The 16,613-nt window shown below is 38.0% G+C and overlaps 1 protein-coding gene across 8 annotated transcripts in view; it reads left to right on the forward strand.

Annotated features, from left to right (window-relative positions):
• The window catches only part of LOC105837479, an 83,869-nt gene that overhangs the window by 55,009 nt on the left and 12,247 nt on the right, over positions 1-16,613 (forward strand). For 6 of the 8 annotated variants that reach the window (XM_036293981.1, XM_036293986.1, XM_036293984.1 and 3 more), the window contains 4 exons: positions 1,920-1,994; positions 4,523-4,742; positions 6,694-6,814; positions 9,764-9,870. In XM_036293981.1, coding sequence (XP_036149874.1) covers positions 1,920-1,994; positions 4,523-4,742; positions 6,694-6,814; positions 9,764-9,870 — 523 coding nt within the window. Of the gene's footprint in view, positions 1-1,919; positions 1,995-4,522; positions 4,743-6,693; positions 6,815-9,763; positions 9,871-13,432; positions 13,540-16,613 lie in introns of all 8 variants that reach the window. The other 2 variants (XM_036293988.1, XM_036293982.1) reach the window with 1 other exon arrangement.

The raw sequence follows: 16,613 nt of genomic DNA on the forward strand, positions 1-16,613 counted from the left end.
TGTACAACTATTTCGATTAGGATATCAATAAGAATTAAACAGAAACGGATTACTGATCTAACAATCCGAAAAAAGGCTCTTGTGTAATCATCTGTTTCGTGCATTTAAATTTGATCTATGTAATCAGCCAATTATCAATAATTACTAATCTATTAATAAAAATGATTAGTCCCATCAGATAATTTTGTTATATCTTATAACACTAATGTTTCTCACCTGCATGCAGAATTGTTCATTGTTTGAGCATCAATATTGCATGAATGTCTACTTATAGATATATGATAGTTACGACTAGTTATAAAAATATCATACGTAGTCGTAAGTAGAATGTTTTGATCTGGAAATTTGAAGGCAACTTATTTTAACGAAAGTTTTCTTTAATTCGCCAATATTCTTCTCAGTCCTCTCACTCCTTTGCTTTTCTACCTCTTGGCGAAAGAAAACGAGGAAGACAAAGCGAAGGAGACAGCTCGATAATATCGTTAATAAGAAAAATGATATCGCGCAGAATTCTCACAAGAGACAGTATTAAATTGCCTTGGTGCCCCCCCCTCCCCCCCCGCCATGCCGCGCAGCATTCCTCGCTTCTGAGAGACGCATTAGAAAAATAACGTAACAGCATATGTGATTTAGGGCCGATAGAAGTTACATTAGCGTATACGGAGTTAGCGCCTGATTGTCGGGATCAAACAATGGCGTGTGCACGGTTGGTGGGGTTCCGTGTATAATATCTTAATTAAAATCTATGCTAACCACAAATCCTATTGCGCACCATACTTACCAGACACCCATAAGCTAATTAGATTAGATTTTCTCTCCGTAGAGATTCACCTATGCTCTATCTTTATCTATCTCTCTTACTCTCATCTCTTCTACCAACTGATTTACATATCTCCTGATATTTCCGCTCCATTCGCTTCTTGGTTTTTGCCTTTCACTGTCTTCTCTCACTATCGCTCTCTATCTCGTTCTAATTTCGATATTAGATATAGTATACATATACATGCGTTACCAATCGTCTATTAAAACTGTACTCAACCTTATAAACGCGCGGTCAGTAGATATTTGTTAAATTTACAATATATATTTCAAAAACGCGCGTGTTTGTCGAGATATATATGCAAATGTCAGAGAATTATATAAGACTACTAGATTAGATGTAGAATATCCGGAAAACGGTTTACTATAACATTTGCGAAACAATCTCTTGGTAAAATTCTTACAAGCGTTCAATATATACATAAATGTATATATAACTCACACACTTATAAATGGCATAACTCATTTCATAAAACTTGTAAATAAAAGTTTAACTTTATCGATATATTTCACTTGGCATGTAATGTTACCGCTTCTTTAAGTTACAAGATTTTTATATCGCAAAATTTCTCTTCGGCTTTGGATTTGTTTCAATCTCGCAAGTTTTTACACTACTACGGTAGTATAATCTAATCTCGATGTGAAGTTGCTTTGGAAATGTACTCACGTTTGATTAATATTGATTAATACAAAAAAATTTCGAGATATGTGTATATATATATATTTATCTTATCATTTTTTAGTAACTCTCGTCACTTGAAAGACGTTCTTACGTCAGTGTCACTCAACTTTATTTTGACAAATAATTAGTTACATTTTGATCTCGATGTCGAAAAATATCTGTAAATAACACTTTTCAAAAAAATTTTTGTGTTTTCACATTCGTTTATTCACGCGTCTCTCGATTTATTTTATCAATACTATGTCTTTCTTTAATCTTTTTCTTGCTCTCTTTCTTTCTCTGTCTCTTTCTTTTTTTCTCTTTTTCTTTCAGTTTCTCAGTCACAGGACTATCACTTTATTATATGATAGAGAGACTGGAAGGTATGAGGCATTATTATTCTATTGTCAGATATACATTAATTTCTATCTTTTCTCAGACCATGGCAGCGACAAAGAGAAACGCTGGTCTCACATCCGCCGTACCTCGAGCGACGCTGAACGACGAAGAACTGGTAAGGACTTGTCCTTTAGTTATTATATTTCATCGTCGTCACTTTGTGTCGCCAGTTAATAAACCAAAAGAAACACGGTTGCTCTGTAAGAGGAAGGTTAGCTACCATCGCGTTATCCTGCTGATATTTAAATACTCTTTACAAGTGTGGAATGGTTAAGCTCTCTTTCAGCGGTATTTTCAAGGTTGCTATGATGTAGATAATGTGGTGTGTCGCGTTAATTAGTGCTACATAAATCACAAACCGAAGCTTAATTACTTTTTTCTACGTGACATATTTCGTTTAAAAATCCTTGCGCATTAAATAAAAGAAAAAATTTTAAAAGCGAGAGTAAAAGGACCTTTAGCTTCTAGTTGCGAGACAGAGATATTAAAGTCAGGAGTAATATCTCGAAAGAAGTACTGAGGTGTCAAGGAGGAATTAGTACATTATTTAATTTTAAGTTTCAATACCGGTAAAAGACTAACGCCAAAAGAGCTCAACTTAACTTTCTCGTCCATTGGACTCTCTTTTCTTTTTATACGATACGTGTTACATCCTTATTTCCTTTTTTTTAAGTAAATGTGATTTAGCCTGTGTGTTTCTGTACTGAATATTCTTATTTCTACTTGCATCCCCTTCCCCCTTCTTACACTGTGTTACTTTAAAGCAACACGTAGCAACCTAGTGTAAAACACATTAGCTGCGGTTAGCACTGTGATACACATTGTGTATGTATTGAAGAAATGCAGGCATATATACGGTGAGAAAATTAGGTGAGAAAATGGTCAAACTATACGTATGTGTAGAATGTCTATCGTAGAAGAGCCTACACAGTCTACATAGGGGTATCACGACGCAGGATACCGTATCAGAGAGAAATAGCTAGATTAGTGCTAGGAGTTTCCGATTTCTGTGACGTTCGATGTTCCTCGTATATCGAATATCTAAATGTCCTTTCCAGGCCACTTTGACACGCGCGCAATATTCGATAACGAGATATCGGACATGCAATTTATTAAAACATCTTGAAAAATGTACAAGTATAACGAATTGATACGAATTGAAATTTAATTATAATGCATATCTATTAACTCTAAACGTGAGATTTAGGTACCCACAGGCTTTACCAACAACGCTAAAAAATTCAAATTGATAAATACATCATTCGATCACTTGAATATCGAAGTAACGTGTTGAAAAGTAACTTAGCCATTTGCGCGCTTATACATGTTACGTACATATACATTCTTACATTGGGTTGAAGATATATAGATTTTGAAAAATTTATGCCCCGGAGAACATCCCGAGTTCACACGTTAGTACCATAGTACTTAGAGGATCGATGCTTTTACACTTTTCTTCTCTCGCTAGATAGTCTAACGAAAATATTGCTAGCTCTAAAACTTGTTCATGTACAAAAAACGTACAAGACACTGTAAGAAAAAAAAAACTTTTCGAGAAAGTCGCAAAACAAGATGAAATGCGAAAATTCTATATGTTCGATGTGAAATGTGGTGATCTCCTTAAGAATAAAAATCTCGCGTACGTGTGCTCGCGAAGCTCTTCTAGGTAATCCCACCCCACAAGTCCCATGGAAAAAAGATACTCAGAAGAGAAAGAAAATCGATAGAGATGCTCTTGAAAATCTAAAGTCGAACGAGACGAGAGTCATTCTGTTTTCGAGAGGCAGGAGCAAGTAGGAACCTAAAACAGTCTTTTATCGTAATATCCAATTCGCTTTTATTGGAACCATATGCGGACTTTTTTGTATGAAACCTATATCTGTATATGCTTTGCGTGCATATGATTATGTAACTAGAACCTAGAAAAGCACTTCGGTTAGTAATGAAATTCATGAGTTTGCGAGAGATCGGTCAGACAAAAAACTAAATGCTAATCTTTTGGTATTCCGTTTATAATTTGAAACGCAAATTTTTACAATTGAAGGAAATGTACTTTAAAGATCGATAAGAAAAACGCGGAACAAGTAATAAATTAAGAGCCATTTCTTCTTAAAAGGTCATGATAAAATTGTTTTATTTCTTCAATCAGAAATAGCCTTACTAATTCCTGATACAATCTGATATTGTACAATTGTACGATCGATTGTTCGTATATGAGTAATAGAATTTTATACTACACTAATGGAGACGCGACGGTCACTTTATCACATGCTGTAAACAACGAAAATTTACAACATCTTTCTTTTTCATTCGCTATCTACAAACCGAATAATATTTGCAGAGCAAAAATTTGATAAACGATGTGAAATACATTTTACCGCTCTATTTTGTTGGAAATTTTGACGTGTCAGAAAGCACCTATTTTTCCAAAGAATTTGTAATTCGCGACAATGTCTAACGAATTGTTTAAGTCTCTCAAATATCGTAACCTTTATGGAGAGCTGAAGTAGAAAAAAAACGAATGTTTGCATAAACCCCATCCACTTGTCTCCCTTCCTACTTGTCTCTTCCTCTTTCTTCTTCTCTCTTTTTCTTTCTTTCTTAATGTAACGGCGATACAATCGCACGATGAAACACCCGTAGAAGATGCACGTGTACAAGAAAACTCTGCAAGCGATGATCTATCCTATATCATCGACCACTCCTCACAATTTTGTCACCTGGACGGCAACGTCACCGACGTACTGCTACGAGTGCGAGGGTCTTCTCTGGGGTATCGCTCGACAGGGAGTGCGATGTATGGAGTGCGGCGTCAAGTGTCACGAAAAGTGCAAGGACCTCCTGAACGCCGATTGCTTGCAGAGTGAGTAACGTCAATCTATATTTTGATTTCCAAGCGCAATTTCCGTGTCTACGAAATATAGTCATCGCAAAGGGAATATGCAGAATTAATCGTTTATTTCAGTTAGTTGGCAATATTAATTAAAGAGTCAGATAAAATTAATAATTATATCATATGATATCAGAGTATGGTGAATTTGTCGATGAAAAAGATAAATATGTGTATTTTGAAGACGTCAAGAATATCGAGGTCGCGTAAGTTATCTTTTATTAAGGCACGTAATTAAAAACTTTAGGTTTATTTGTTAGCGACTGGACAGTAGTAAAATCGATCGTCTTTCCACGAGGCAACAAGAGTCAAGCGAAATCGAGAAAAGTTTTGTAATTCATTAAACAGAGATTAGACCGAATAAATGAATTTGAACATTTCAACAACCATTTTCCGCCTTTACCGTCGTTATTACTTTCGTGAATTAATTATTAATTTGCCCTATAAGACACTTCGATCTCGGTTTGTTGTTTCTTGCAATCGTAATATTATTTCCGTCATCGGCTGGTGTCTTGTCAATAAACGGATATTATTCTCGTCTCCCATGTAAAATTGATTCGTAGCGGGTATAATTAAACCGTTGTTAAATCGCGTAATTAAATTTTACGGATTGATTGTCTTGCGGAAAAATCATTTTTTACGTAGGCGCAATCGCGAGACCGTTTCGCATTTTCACCCGATAAAAGTATCCACAATGACACGATAGATTTTATAAACCAATCTCCAATGTCCGGAAATCGGGAAGTAATGACACTTTTAACGTCAGCTCGTCCATCGGACTTTCAATTTGATTCCGGTGATCTTGGCATTCTCTGTAGGTCCTTTTCGTGTGGCTACCATTCGCTATCGATTTGTGCTAGCACTCCCAGACTAATGATTCCTAACCCCTTCCCCTCTGACTCTGTCCCCGATAAAGTTTCTTTTCTTGATCGGACAGTCCACGATTAATTTACAGCCTCTCCGCCTCCGACTCGCCGCACGATGGTTTGCCCCCGTAATTCCGTTCTCAATTAATTCTCCCTCATCCTCCGCTGTCCGTTGTAATTTCAATGTACCGGGTGTTTCGCGTCACATTCTTTCCTATCGTTTATCCTTCCAGGTTTTTCCTCCTTGTACAACTGCTATCTAGTTGTACTAACGGGATTTCTAGTAAAAAAATAAATTAAAATAGCCGATATCGATAGCTACGAAAGCAGCTTTGATGCCTACCTTGATGTAAAATTCGAAGCGCGATTGACATTGCGCATTCAAATCACGTGCGAAATATTTCGCTATCGCCCGGTCGTTCTAACGTATCTGATGTCCAATGATTATATATAATCGCAATTGACTCGACAGTTACGCAACGCGCAAAACTTAGACTATTTATCTGTACGTGATGTGTCATATTTTCTAGTTTGCATGTAATTTTGCGAAACGCAATGCCGGTCGTTACACGGTGGTGTTATACGACACGGTTAGTGATATCGTATTTAGGTGATACCGAAGAACGAAAAAACTGCAATTGATGTTATTCAATTACTGTAGATGATACGAATCGTAATTTTCACAATATATTAAAATTCTGTCTCGAGAAAAATCGCAATTCTTTTTGTTACTGTTTTATCAATTGATGCATTGAAAAACAGTGCGGGATGCGCACCGAATCGCGTAATAAATCTTCTTTACGTGTAAAACACGTTTTTCTCTTTCTCTACCGAAGATAAAAATGTTTTATCGACATCGGTGCGACGTCAAGAAGATTGAAAATTAATCTGTGAACAAATAATCGAATTTACACGTTTGACCAAAAATTTGTTCAATGAAATTAGTTACAATAATTAAATTTAATCTTATCTTTAACAATTCAGCTAAATAATCATATGCGAAATATATGCGAATCTCGAATGTACTTGTTATTTCGTTATTCCATTCGTTCTTATAGGGGCGGCTGAGAAAAGCTCGAAGCACGGCGCTGAGGATAAGGCGATTAGCATAATCACGGCGATGAAAGAAAGAATGAAGCAAAGAGAACGAGAGAAGCCAGAGATCTTCGAACTGATTCGGTGAGTATCCGCTTACTGCGCTCGATTCCTTTTCTTTTCTTCTTTTCCTCGCAGCAGAAGTAAATCCAACGACAATCGTACCGTCGATCAACGACAGTTCGATTTGAGAAGGAATAGTGAGAGGTCGATCGATATACCGATCGATCCCGATACGATTTAACAATCTTCTGTCACCACTGCACGGTATTTTTAGATCTACAGATCGGTATTAGTGGTCGCGCGTTTATTTTATATTGCATAAAAACTTTCATAAGACAAATATTTAATGTCGCCTGTGAGAGACATCGCGTATTTTTACTTTTAAAAGTAGATAAAAAACCGTTTGTAGTCGTGAATTAATTAATCGCCGCAACAATCCATTTGAATCCCTCTTCCGAGAATCGTCTCCGCTTTGCACAAGTGGATTATAAATGGTTTCGCGAATAAATCGCCACGGCCGAGCCAGATCTATTTCATGACCTCAAACATAGGAAATCGTTAAAAGCCATATAAACATCGTTTGGACGAATATCAATGCGTCACGACACACCCCCAGGGTAGTGGCATATTGAATATTCGTGAGTAATGCCTTACGATAAGCGTGGCAAACATGATACGTGTTTCAAATTTCGAAGGTATCTTTTTGTCATTTTAGCGAATTTGTTTATCATTTTTATTTTACATCACACCGCGTCGTCCGTGTTAAACATATTATATGATAGACACATACTCGATAATCTTTTTGTCTGAAACTGCTGAAAAAGAAACATATTTGATAATTTATAAATTATATATATATATATATATATATGGTATATATATATATATATTTGTGTAATTTGTATAATTTATTCCATTAATTAAGAGAGAAAAACAAATGTGTTAAACGGAGGAAAATTTGGAGTAATGCTGTGTATGAAACGATTTTAGTGCAATAATATATAATATTTAGTCATAATTATTTTCGTGATATTATCGATTTAAAGCAAAATTCGTTTTATTTAATAAACGTGTTATTCTCATATAATCAAATAAACTGTCAGAATTAAATAATCTCACAAATTAATATTCTTCGCTCAATAATCAGCACTGATATATATTGACGCACACGCGCACATTCGTGATATTATTTTGGATCAAACTCTATATTGTACTTATGCCTGGGAGACTGTGAAGTAAAAATCTTTTGTGTGTTATTTGAAATTCAGCTGTAATCCTATAATATTGCTGATTAAATATAAATATGTTTGTTTAAATAAATTCTGATTTGTTTACGAAAATTTAATCGCGCGATCAAGCGATTGTTTTCAGATATCAAAACCGACCTATTTATGATTGATAAATGGATAACGTACACGGCTTAGGCACGTCAGCATCGTCATAATAACCGTCTAATCGCATTTGCGCACCTTGCGTCAATCCGTCGCATATCTGCCATAATTAATTAAGCGTCGAACTATTCGAAATATCTCCGCTGCCCGCGCTGCATTTCAATCTTATTACCTTAGTATCGGCTCGTTATCATGGCGATTATAAATATCGACGGCGCAGACGGACGGACATAGAGTACGGTTTCGTAAAAGTCATCGCGATAAAAGCCAGCTCGGCAGGCAGTTGGCTAATGAAAATTAACGTTAATTAATATCGCTTGCGCGATCTGCATTGCGAGAGACCTAATAATCGCGCCGGTGGATCGATATTTGTTCAATTAGTCATGTAATTAGCATATTATAGAAACTTTTTAAGCATATAATCAGAAATTATATTTGTACAATTCATAATTAACTGTGAAATAGATAGTTGTCTTAGAGAAATATTATTTTTCCGAATTACTTTTTAATTAACTTGATGCAAATTTGCTAATAAACTTAGCAAACATTCTAAATTCAGTAATAAATTTATTAATATGAATTAATCACAGTGTGCATTTCTCACAGATATTTTTCTCGTTTCTCTCGAGCATTAATAATTTAGCTTTTCGGCAATTAGCACAAGCGAAATTAGTGGAACAGCTGCAACGATCGTTACATAGCAGAGAAAGCGTTGGTCCGGTACTTTCCGCAAGAAATACTGCAACGCAGAATGTTGTGCAGCCGCAACGGTTATATGTATTACTGAAGATTAATTTAATATCGCAGGCGACAATAAATAGTTGTCAATCACTGCGTGTACCTAGAGGCAATAGACCGGAATTAATCTATAATTAAATGAAACGCGTGGACTAATACGGCGGTGCAGTGACGACAGTAATGAGCAGAGAAAATTACAAGGGAGAACGAGCGAAGCTAAAGCGAAATCTTCACTTCACACACAAGGCCCGATCTCGTCTTCTCTAAAGGATATACAATAATTGCGACGTATCCGAATCGCGTACATATAGCGCTTCTCGCGCAGCGCCAATACCTAACTACCGAGTAATCAACGTTCTCGTTAGCAGCTTGATCGATGACGCTCTAATTAGAAGATTGTTTTGTTCGACACGCATACCAAAAATTTACTTTGTCTAAACGCTCAATTACTCCGTCGTCTCCTTTTTGTTCAAGAAAAATATTGCAAGAAACAGCATCGTTTGAACGAACAGTTGATCCTACAAAGAGAATTCTCAAGCTGTCACGTGGCGATTCGCTAGTAATGGTTCTGCAACGCGTTCTGTTTCACGGAATGCTAACTGTAAAAGCGAGCACAGTTTTCACTAAACATTGCAAAAGGATGGCTACGTGCTAGTTGAAATTCTGTTTGTGCCGTTACAAACGTTAGTCTTCTTTTTTTTTTTTTTAAATTCCTACAGATTGACAATATTTCGCGAACAAAATAATCTTTCTTTGAAAAATCGTGGCAGAGAGCTCTATTTTAGATAAAGATAATTTCTGGAACGCATAAAGATTTATTTCACAACAACAAAAGCAAAAACAGGGCGAGATCGTGGTCGTTGGCATAGCTTATGTGAAAGAGAGTGTCGTCGGAGTTTAGGTCAGTCTTTGGGGTCGATGAAAAGGCACACGCGGGTCACATGATGTCAGTGGAGCAGTCGGTTTTGGACGGTACCAGCAAGTGGTCGGCGAAGATTGCTATTACAGGTTTGTGGCCAGCTCGCCGATGACCTGTAAACTGGTCTTGCGTATTCTCCATACCCCATGCAACGCGTGTCATCAATATGGTGTTTATCCCGATCCATATGTGTGCTGTGTATGCCTACATATTTTAATCTATGCGATTCGTTGTCTCTATATACCCGTATACTCTTATGTATAATGCGTGTACGCACAAGATTACTTTGATTATTTCTTATTATTGTTATTATTGCCGTTACACCTAGATCTGACGATAACAACTGGCTCTTGGTGGCTGCCGCGCGTGTGGCTGTGTTGTATTGATTGTGCCATGAACTAAGTAACAATTACCATCCTAATTGTAATTCCATTCCCACATGCAATTCTGGAAGCCGTTCGACCATCGAGCGATAACGTCGATGACAAAAGATATTGCCTCACTTTTCCATTATAAATTATTATCTAAAATTTAGCTTTGTTTTTAATTTTTCTTTTTTCTTTAACTTGTTCGTAAGCCAGGTATGTTTCGTACCAACACCTTGGTTACGTCGAGGATATACTCACGATGGACGAGCTACTTCCATTTTTTTCTCAGAGCACCTTGACTTACATACCCGCCGCAACTATTCCCACCCAACCAATGCAAAACTTCTATTTATGTGTGCGCGTGTACGCTATGCTGCTATTTTACGTGTATGTGCTGGTTTTATAAACTTACATTTGCCCACTGGATGTAACAATTACAGGGTGTACAACACTATTTAATTGGACATTATTCGATATTTCTTTTCATATCAGTGTTTCTTATTTTTTTTGTCCCAACGGTACTTTTCTTCACGCCAATTTTACTTCAATCCCAGCTGCTGTCGTGGCAACTGGTCGGCTTCAACAAGATCGACGAAATCGAGTTTGCAGACAGTTCTCTTCTCTCGTCTCGTTTACGCGTTCAACGCGCTATTTGCAATAGCCCTCTCTTCCAGGAAACAAGTGGAGTTTCGTGTTCCATCGGCGAAATGAAATCTCTCGCAGTCGGTTCGAACGAATTCCTTCAGAAACAACACCTCAATCATCATCATTCGGTGAAGTATTTCCGGAAATCCTTGAAACGCATCTTGGACTACTTGTTATTTCTCATTAATGAAAATTATTAGGCCGCAACTTCTAACTTGAATTTGCATTCGTGTGTCGCTCTGTTTACGCACGAAGATATATAGATTTCCACAGCGAAATGTATATACTCATATGTACATATCTCTCGTGTCGTACCGATCAGACATCACGCGATGCTCCTTTCCTGCAAGAGAATTCAATCGAAAGTCCATTAGGGTCACGTGGCAACTTGTTGTGGCGGCAAGTATGTGCCGTTGCCATTGTCTAAGGTAAATCCGGCTCGGTTATAGCTATCGAGCTTCCATGAACGCGAGTCCCTGACCGATAAGCCAATACCACACAGCGACGTCTATCGAAAGCAATCTACCACCTGCAATCTTCGGTATATCGAGGGCACGTTCTCTTTTGCGTTTTCCTGCGAGATGAGAATCAAACGTCGTGGAGCATCAATCACCGCTTCGATCGAACGCGTCAACTTTAGCTCCTAGTTAACTTGTAGCAGAAATAGGTCTCGCGTGTCAAAGATAAGGAAAATGAATTTGTCTCGATAGATTAGTTCAATGGTTTACGACGTTTACGTTTAACGCGCTTTATAACGAAGACATATAGACATATGTATAGTTATTGAAGAATAGATAAATGTATTTATTTTCCTCTTCTCATATGCTTTATATTGATAAATACATTATGATTATTAATTTTACTATTTAATAAAGTTTGTCAAACATGCACAAGATTAAGGCAATATAACGCGTAAAAGAGATATATCTTGTTTGAAAGTAGCCTTATACAAAGTTACGTCCCTATTGAAGAAACATTCAAGTCAGCTGCGTCGTTTATTCACTTCTCGTAAACATACCGCACTGGCACATGCCGCGCGTATCGATTTCTTTGCGCGAATTATTTCTACGCGAGATGTACCACTGGTAACACGTGCAAAAGAAATATACGATGTAGGAAAAAGTACTCTGACCGAAATATTTCACGTACACATTCTTTGTGGCTCGCTGTCTTCATTTCGCGCGATCTTCAAGACCATTGTAACTTCGAATCAAAGGGAAGGTGAAACCTTTCTTCTCTCAATCGTTGTCTCGTTATGCAAGAATGATAGAAGTGTAAATACAATTCATATACAGTATATTTAGTGTATTTTCGAAGAATAATTTAGTAGCGTTGATCGATGGCCATAACTTAAAATGTCGATTCGTCATTCTTTCTTTTTTTAAGTAAACGCTCTATCTAAATAAAAAATTAAGTTACGTCAAGCTTCTCTAAATTGTTTATAATATAATTACAAACCTACACGTATACATTTCAATTTTTATATATTTTTTTAGAAATTTTTAACTTGATGTAAACGATTACACATAACAGATATGTGTAATTATTTCTCGACAAAGAAAGGAAAAAATTAGATTTTCCCAAGTTAAGATAGACAGGCAAAAATTTGCTCGAGTAATCGATCGTTATAAAGCTATTCATATCGTTGATCGTCTTTGCGAAACGGTTATTATCATAACTGAGAAGTCAATGGAAGATCATTTTGGCGGTGGGCCATACACAAGTCGCGCAACAAGTTTTCTTATTTCAGCTGATAGACGCACCTAAAGAACAGCTTCCTGTTCTGTACAAAACAGGAGATTAACAGGTGGCATAGCGATGCGTTTGTTACCATATCCGCACAACACGCGTGTGATCGATTGGTCTTTCTTGTGCATACTTGGAATGAAACTTGGATAGAACTTGGTATGGCATTCCGTTGTACGTAACGTGTCGTGATTTTCGCTCTCTTCGACTTTATCCCATCTATTATTCTTCCGTGTCGAGAAGCGCCAATTTCATCGTTCCTTTTTCATGTAAATAAAATCAATCGCGTTGCTTTTAGTCAAACTGTAATTCGAGATTCGAGTAGTCTCATCTATCCACTGACATCCACCATCCATATTCATCTGTCAAATTTTGTTTGTTTGACTCGCGCAAAATTCGTAAAAAGCATAGAAGATTCTACAGAGTAGAAACTAATCCATCCTATATTGAGGCGCGGATCTAAAACACTTGTCTCGCTTTGCTTTTACACGTACACAAAAGTACCGAGATACACATAAGCTAATCTCGGAAAAATACCCTAGTATTCCGGCTGCGCGAATGTATTCCTGCTAGCCTAGCTGAGCTGAATATGCTGCCGTCGTTGCTACTGTTGGCTGCTGCCGCTGCTGCTGCTGCTGCTGCTGCTGCTGCTGCTGCTGCTCCTTCTGCTGCTACTACTGGATGATGGATGATTATGGACGATTTTCTTGCGACGGTCCGGCGTTCTTCGGTGGCCTCTGTAAAACATACACTTCTTGGTCACCTGAAAGATACCGAGAGGAATCCTCCTTTCCAAGGAATCTCTAAAAAGTGTGAAATGACGATGAGAGGAGAAGGGTAGTACAAGAGGTTGTCGAAGGACGATTCGATGACGACATTGTCTTCTTTTCAGCACGACGTTTTCAGTCGACCCGGATACGCACATAGACAGCCTCGAGCAGGCCGAACAAATCGTCCTTGAGGGTACCAGCAAGTGGTCCTGCAAGATCGCCATCACAGGTGACACGATACTGATACCTTTAGAAAACGTTCTAACGATTCTTCACCACAATCTCGATAACAAGCCACCAATTTCGTAACTACACACGCTTGAGATACACTATTACACGAAAACTTCCTAAAAATTTTTTGCATACGTCTACAAAGCTCCTCACTTACTTTCTTTTGGTAAAAGGATACTATTGTATTTTGTCTCACTGACTCAATGAGTCACGAGAACAAGTTTCGAAATCACTGCGGTACAGGATGCATCACGGTCGTGTAATTTCTGTCGCTTACAGATTCTTCGATGAGTTTGGAATTTGATCTCACTCAGCGAAGCAGACAGGTTACGAATTCATCTGGCAATCCGTAATCAAGAGCAGAAGCGACATATGTATTATGCATCCTGTACGCGCGCGTCCGTGCTTTTCGATAAGCACAGTTTCACACATATATATATATATATATATATATATATATCTCGATTTTTCAATCACTCGAGTCAAAGCAATGACGAAAAGATCTATCTCATGATCTATGCATCATCGGGTTGACAAGCAATGATGCGTGATACATGAGGTACACTTTGCGTTGTGCCGCGTACTCCGCAGTCGAGTTCTCGCATTCCAATTGCACCACTGGGGCGTGCACATTGTGCGATCGATGCACTTCGTCCGGCACGAAGTCAAACCCCGAGGATCGATCGAGCGACATATCTGAATCTCCGACGTTACTGTTCATTCTTGCGTAAAGTTCCGAAATATATTAAAATTGAGGCGATATATATATATATATATATATATATATATATATATATATATATATTGCTATTCTCGTCTCGCATTCCTGTTGTTACAATGAAAACTAAAGTAATTTGTAAAGTTCTGCTGGTCGGTCACCTGGAAAGCGTAACGCGTTCGTCGCTCTAACGACGGGATTTTAATGTAATCCGGATCCCTTGAGTTATCTCGAGTGTCGATGCTTCCAGGGTAATGTGTCGAATCGATAAGTATAATTTGTCGGTGAATTATATCATTTATGCGTCGTCCGCGGGAATAGCCGAAATCCTCTCGACTACATATAGTAGCTAATTTTTGTTTACAGCGGCAACTTTTATTTCCCTCGATTTTTATCAATTCGCCGGTGCTGCTGTAGCAGCGAAATGTCAATAAAAATAATAAGCGTCCTGGGCGTATAACTTTACACGACATTACAAGTATCGTATGTCATAGAAAATTACAGTTCACCGATCGAAATTGCAATCGTAGTGCCGCTGCCGCCAACGACGTGGCGGATAGAAGCGGATGTAAGCTGCATACGTATGCGCTTCTCCTCGCGAGAATCGATAGTTCAACGTACAGACAAGCGTAATAGCTATGCTCAGCCTCCGCAGTCCATTCACGTCATGTATGAATAGATATATATTTCTTATCTACTTGGAAATGGCAAGTAAAATAATACAACTGTACGAGCCTTAATCGGAATACAAAACGCAGAGTTCTCAATATAATGTTATATCGCTTTGTCGCGAGAGAATTTCGCCGATTCTCAACACGTCTCTTTAATACTTTAAGTATTAAAGTAAAATATATGTAATACAGAAAGAAAGAGAAGAAAATTCCAACATATCCCGTGTTTAACGTAGATCGCAGCCAATAATGAGAAACAGTCGAAATGCGATTGAAGACGTCATGTCGCGCGTCGGTTGGAGAGATACGCTAGGAACGCGCCGAAAACGTTAAACGAGGAGCTAAAAGAAAAATCCAATGGGATTCGATTTGCTTTCTTTCATCGCTCCTAGGGCGAGTACCGATATTGAAATCCGCAAATGGAGAAGCCTGCCTTGAGATGCGTCTGCAGTGATGCCTCCCACTGCAGGGATTCGCGTATCCAGGTGAAGAGAATCTTACACGTAGAGAAATTTTCTTGGCAGAGTCTCGGTCGTCTTAAATAACCGAATAAGTTCGCCGAGGCTCCCAAAGGAGGCCTTAACGTTTCGCTTGAGCGCCCCCACAAGCATTTCGTATCTCTTATCATCACTCGTATATCTAACATTTCCATAATAATACGATAACAAGTCGTAATGTATTGCTCTATCCTACTCGAAGCTGAACAAAAAGATTACTGAGGGAGAGCGAATTTTTAATGGCACGAAATTTAACGTCAATTGCATTTTATGCACTTAACGTAATGCAAGAGACGATGGGAAGACTCTATGTAAGAGGTACTTAATTATTTGTAATCAACTGTGAGAACATAAAGAAGAATAAACGATATTTGTACCGTGGAAACGTGTTCCGGTGGAGAAAAATCGATAAGCAGGAGCAGCATGGCGAACTGCAACGAAACTTTTTTGCCTTTCAAAAGCTGCCGACGTATCCAGCGGCGTTTTCCTCGTCCGCCGCTAACGACGGAAGTAGCGAAGGAAAAAGCGAGGTATGAAAAAGGGAGGGTTACGGTTATCCCGTTGAAAACGGGAGATAAGTAAATAGGACGCAGTATAAAAAAAAAAATGAGAGGAGAATAAAATCGGCGGAATGGTCTGTTTTAGACAACGCGTCTCCTCTTTTCTAAGCTTTTTATTTTCTCTTTGTCGCGAGCGTTTTCTTTCTCCTACATTTATATACTCTCGGCGCGGAAAGCTGAGTCCGAATAATCAAAAAAAAGGAGCGAAAGAAAATTAAAATGATTTCCGGATGAAGTTTCTTCGCCAAGAAAATGTCGGCCAACCAAGAGGTTGTCAACCAAGTGCCGACTGGTTGATTCGTTGGCTGACCGTTTCTGCTCTGCTCGTGACTTGTCCTGATAAAAATTACATCGAGGAAGAAGAAGGCAATACCGACCTACATACACCATGAACGTATATATAAATCTTTGCGAGAGGATTCAAGTGTTAATTTTAACTATTAATATACATAAGAATTGAAAGTTTTCTCTCCGAAATAATGAAACAAGATTGAGCTTAACGTTTCCTTGCGTAATGAATTCTGAATTTTAATTTGGTTTGATTTTCTCTATATTATGCTTAATTCTGAGAGTAATCTGATTTTGATTGTGCTCCCTCGGTGGATTAACCGCCACGAGATAAGAGA

The sequence above is a fragment of the Monomorium pharaonis genome, chromosome 11 (assembly GCF_013373865.1).
Source record: "Monomorium pharaonis isolate MP-MQ-018 chromosome 11, ASM1337386v2, whole genome shotgun sequence".
NCBI lineage: Eukaryota > Metazoa > Arthropoda > Insecta > Hymenoptera > Formicidae > Monomorium > Monomorium pharaonis.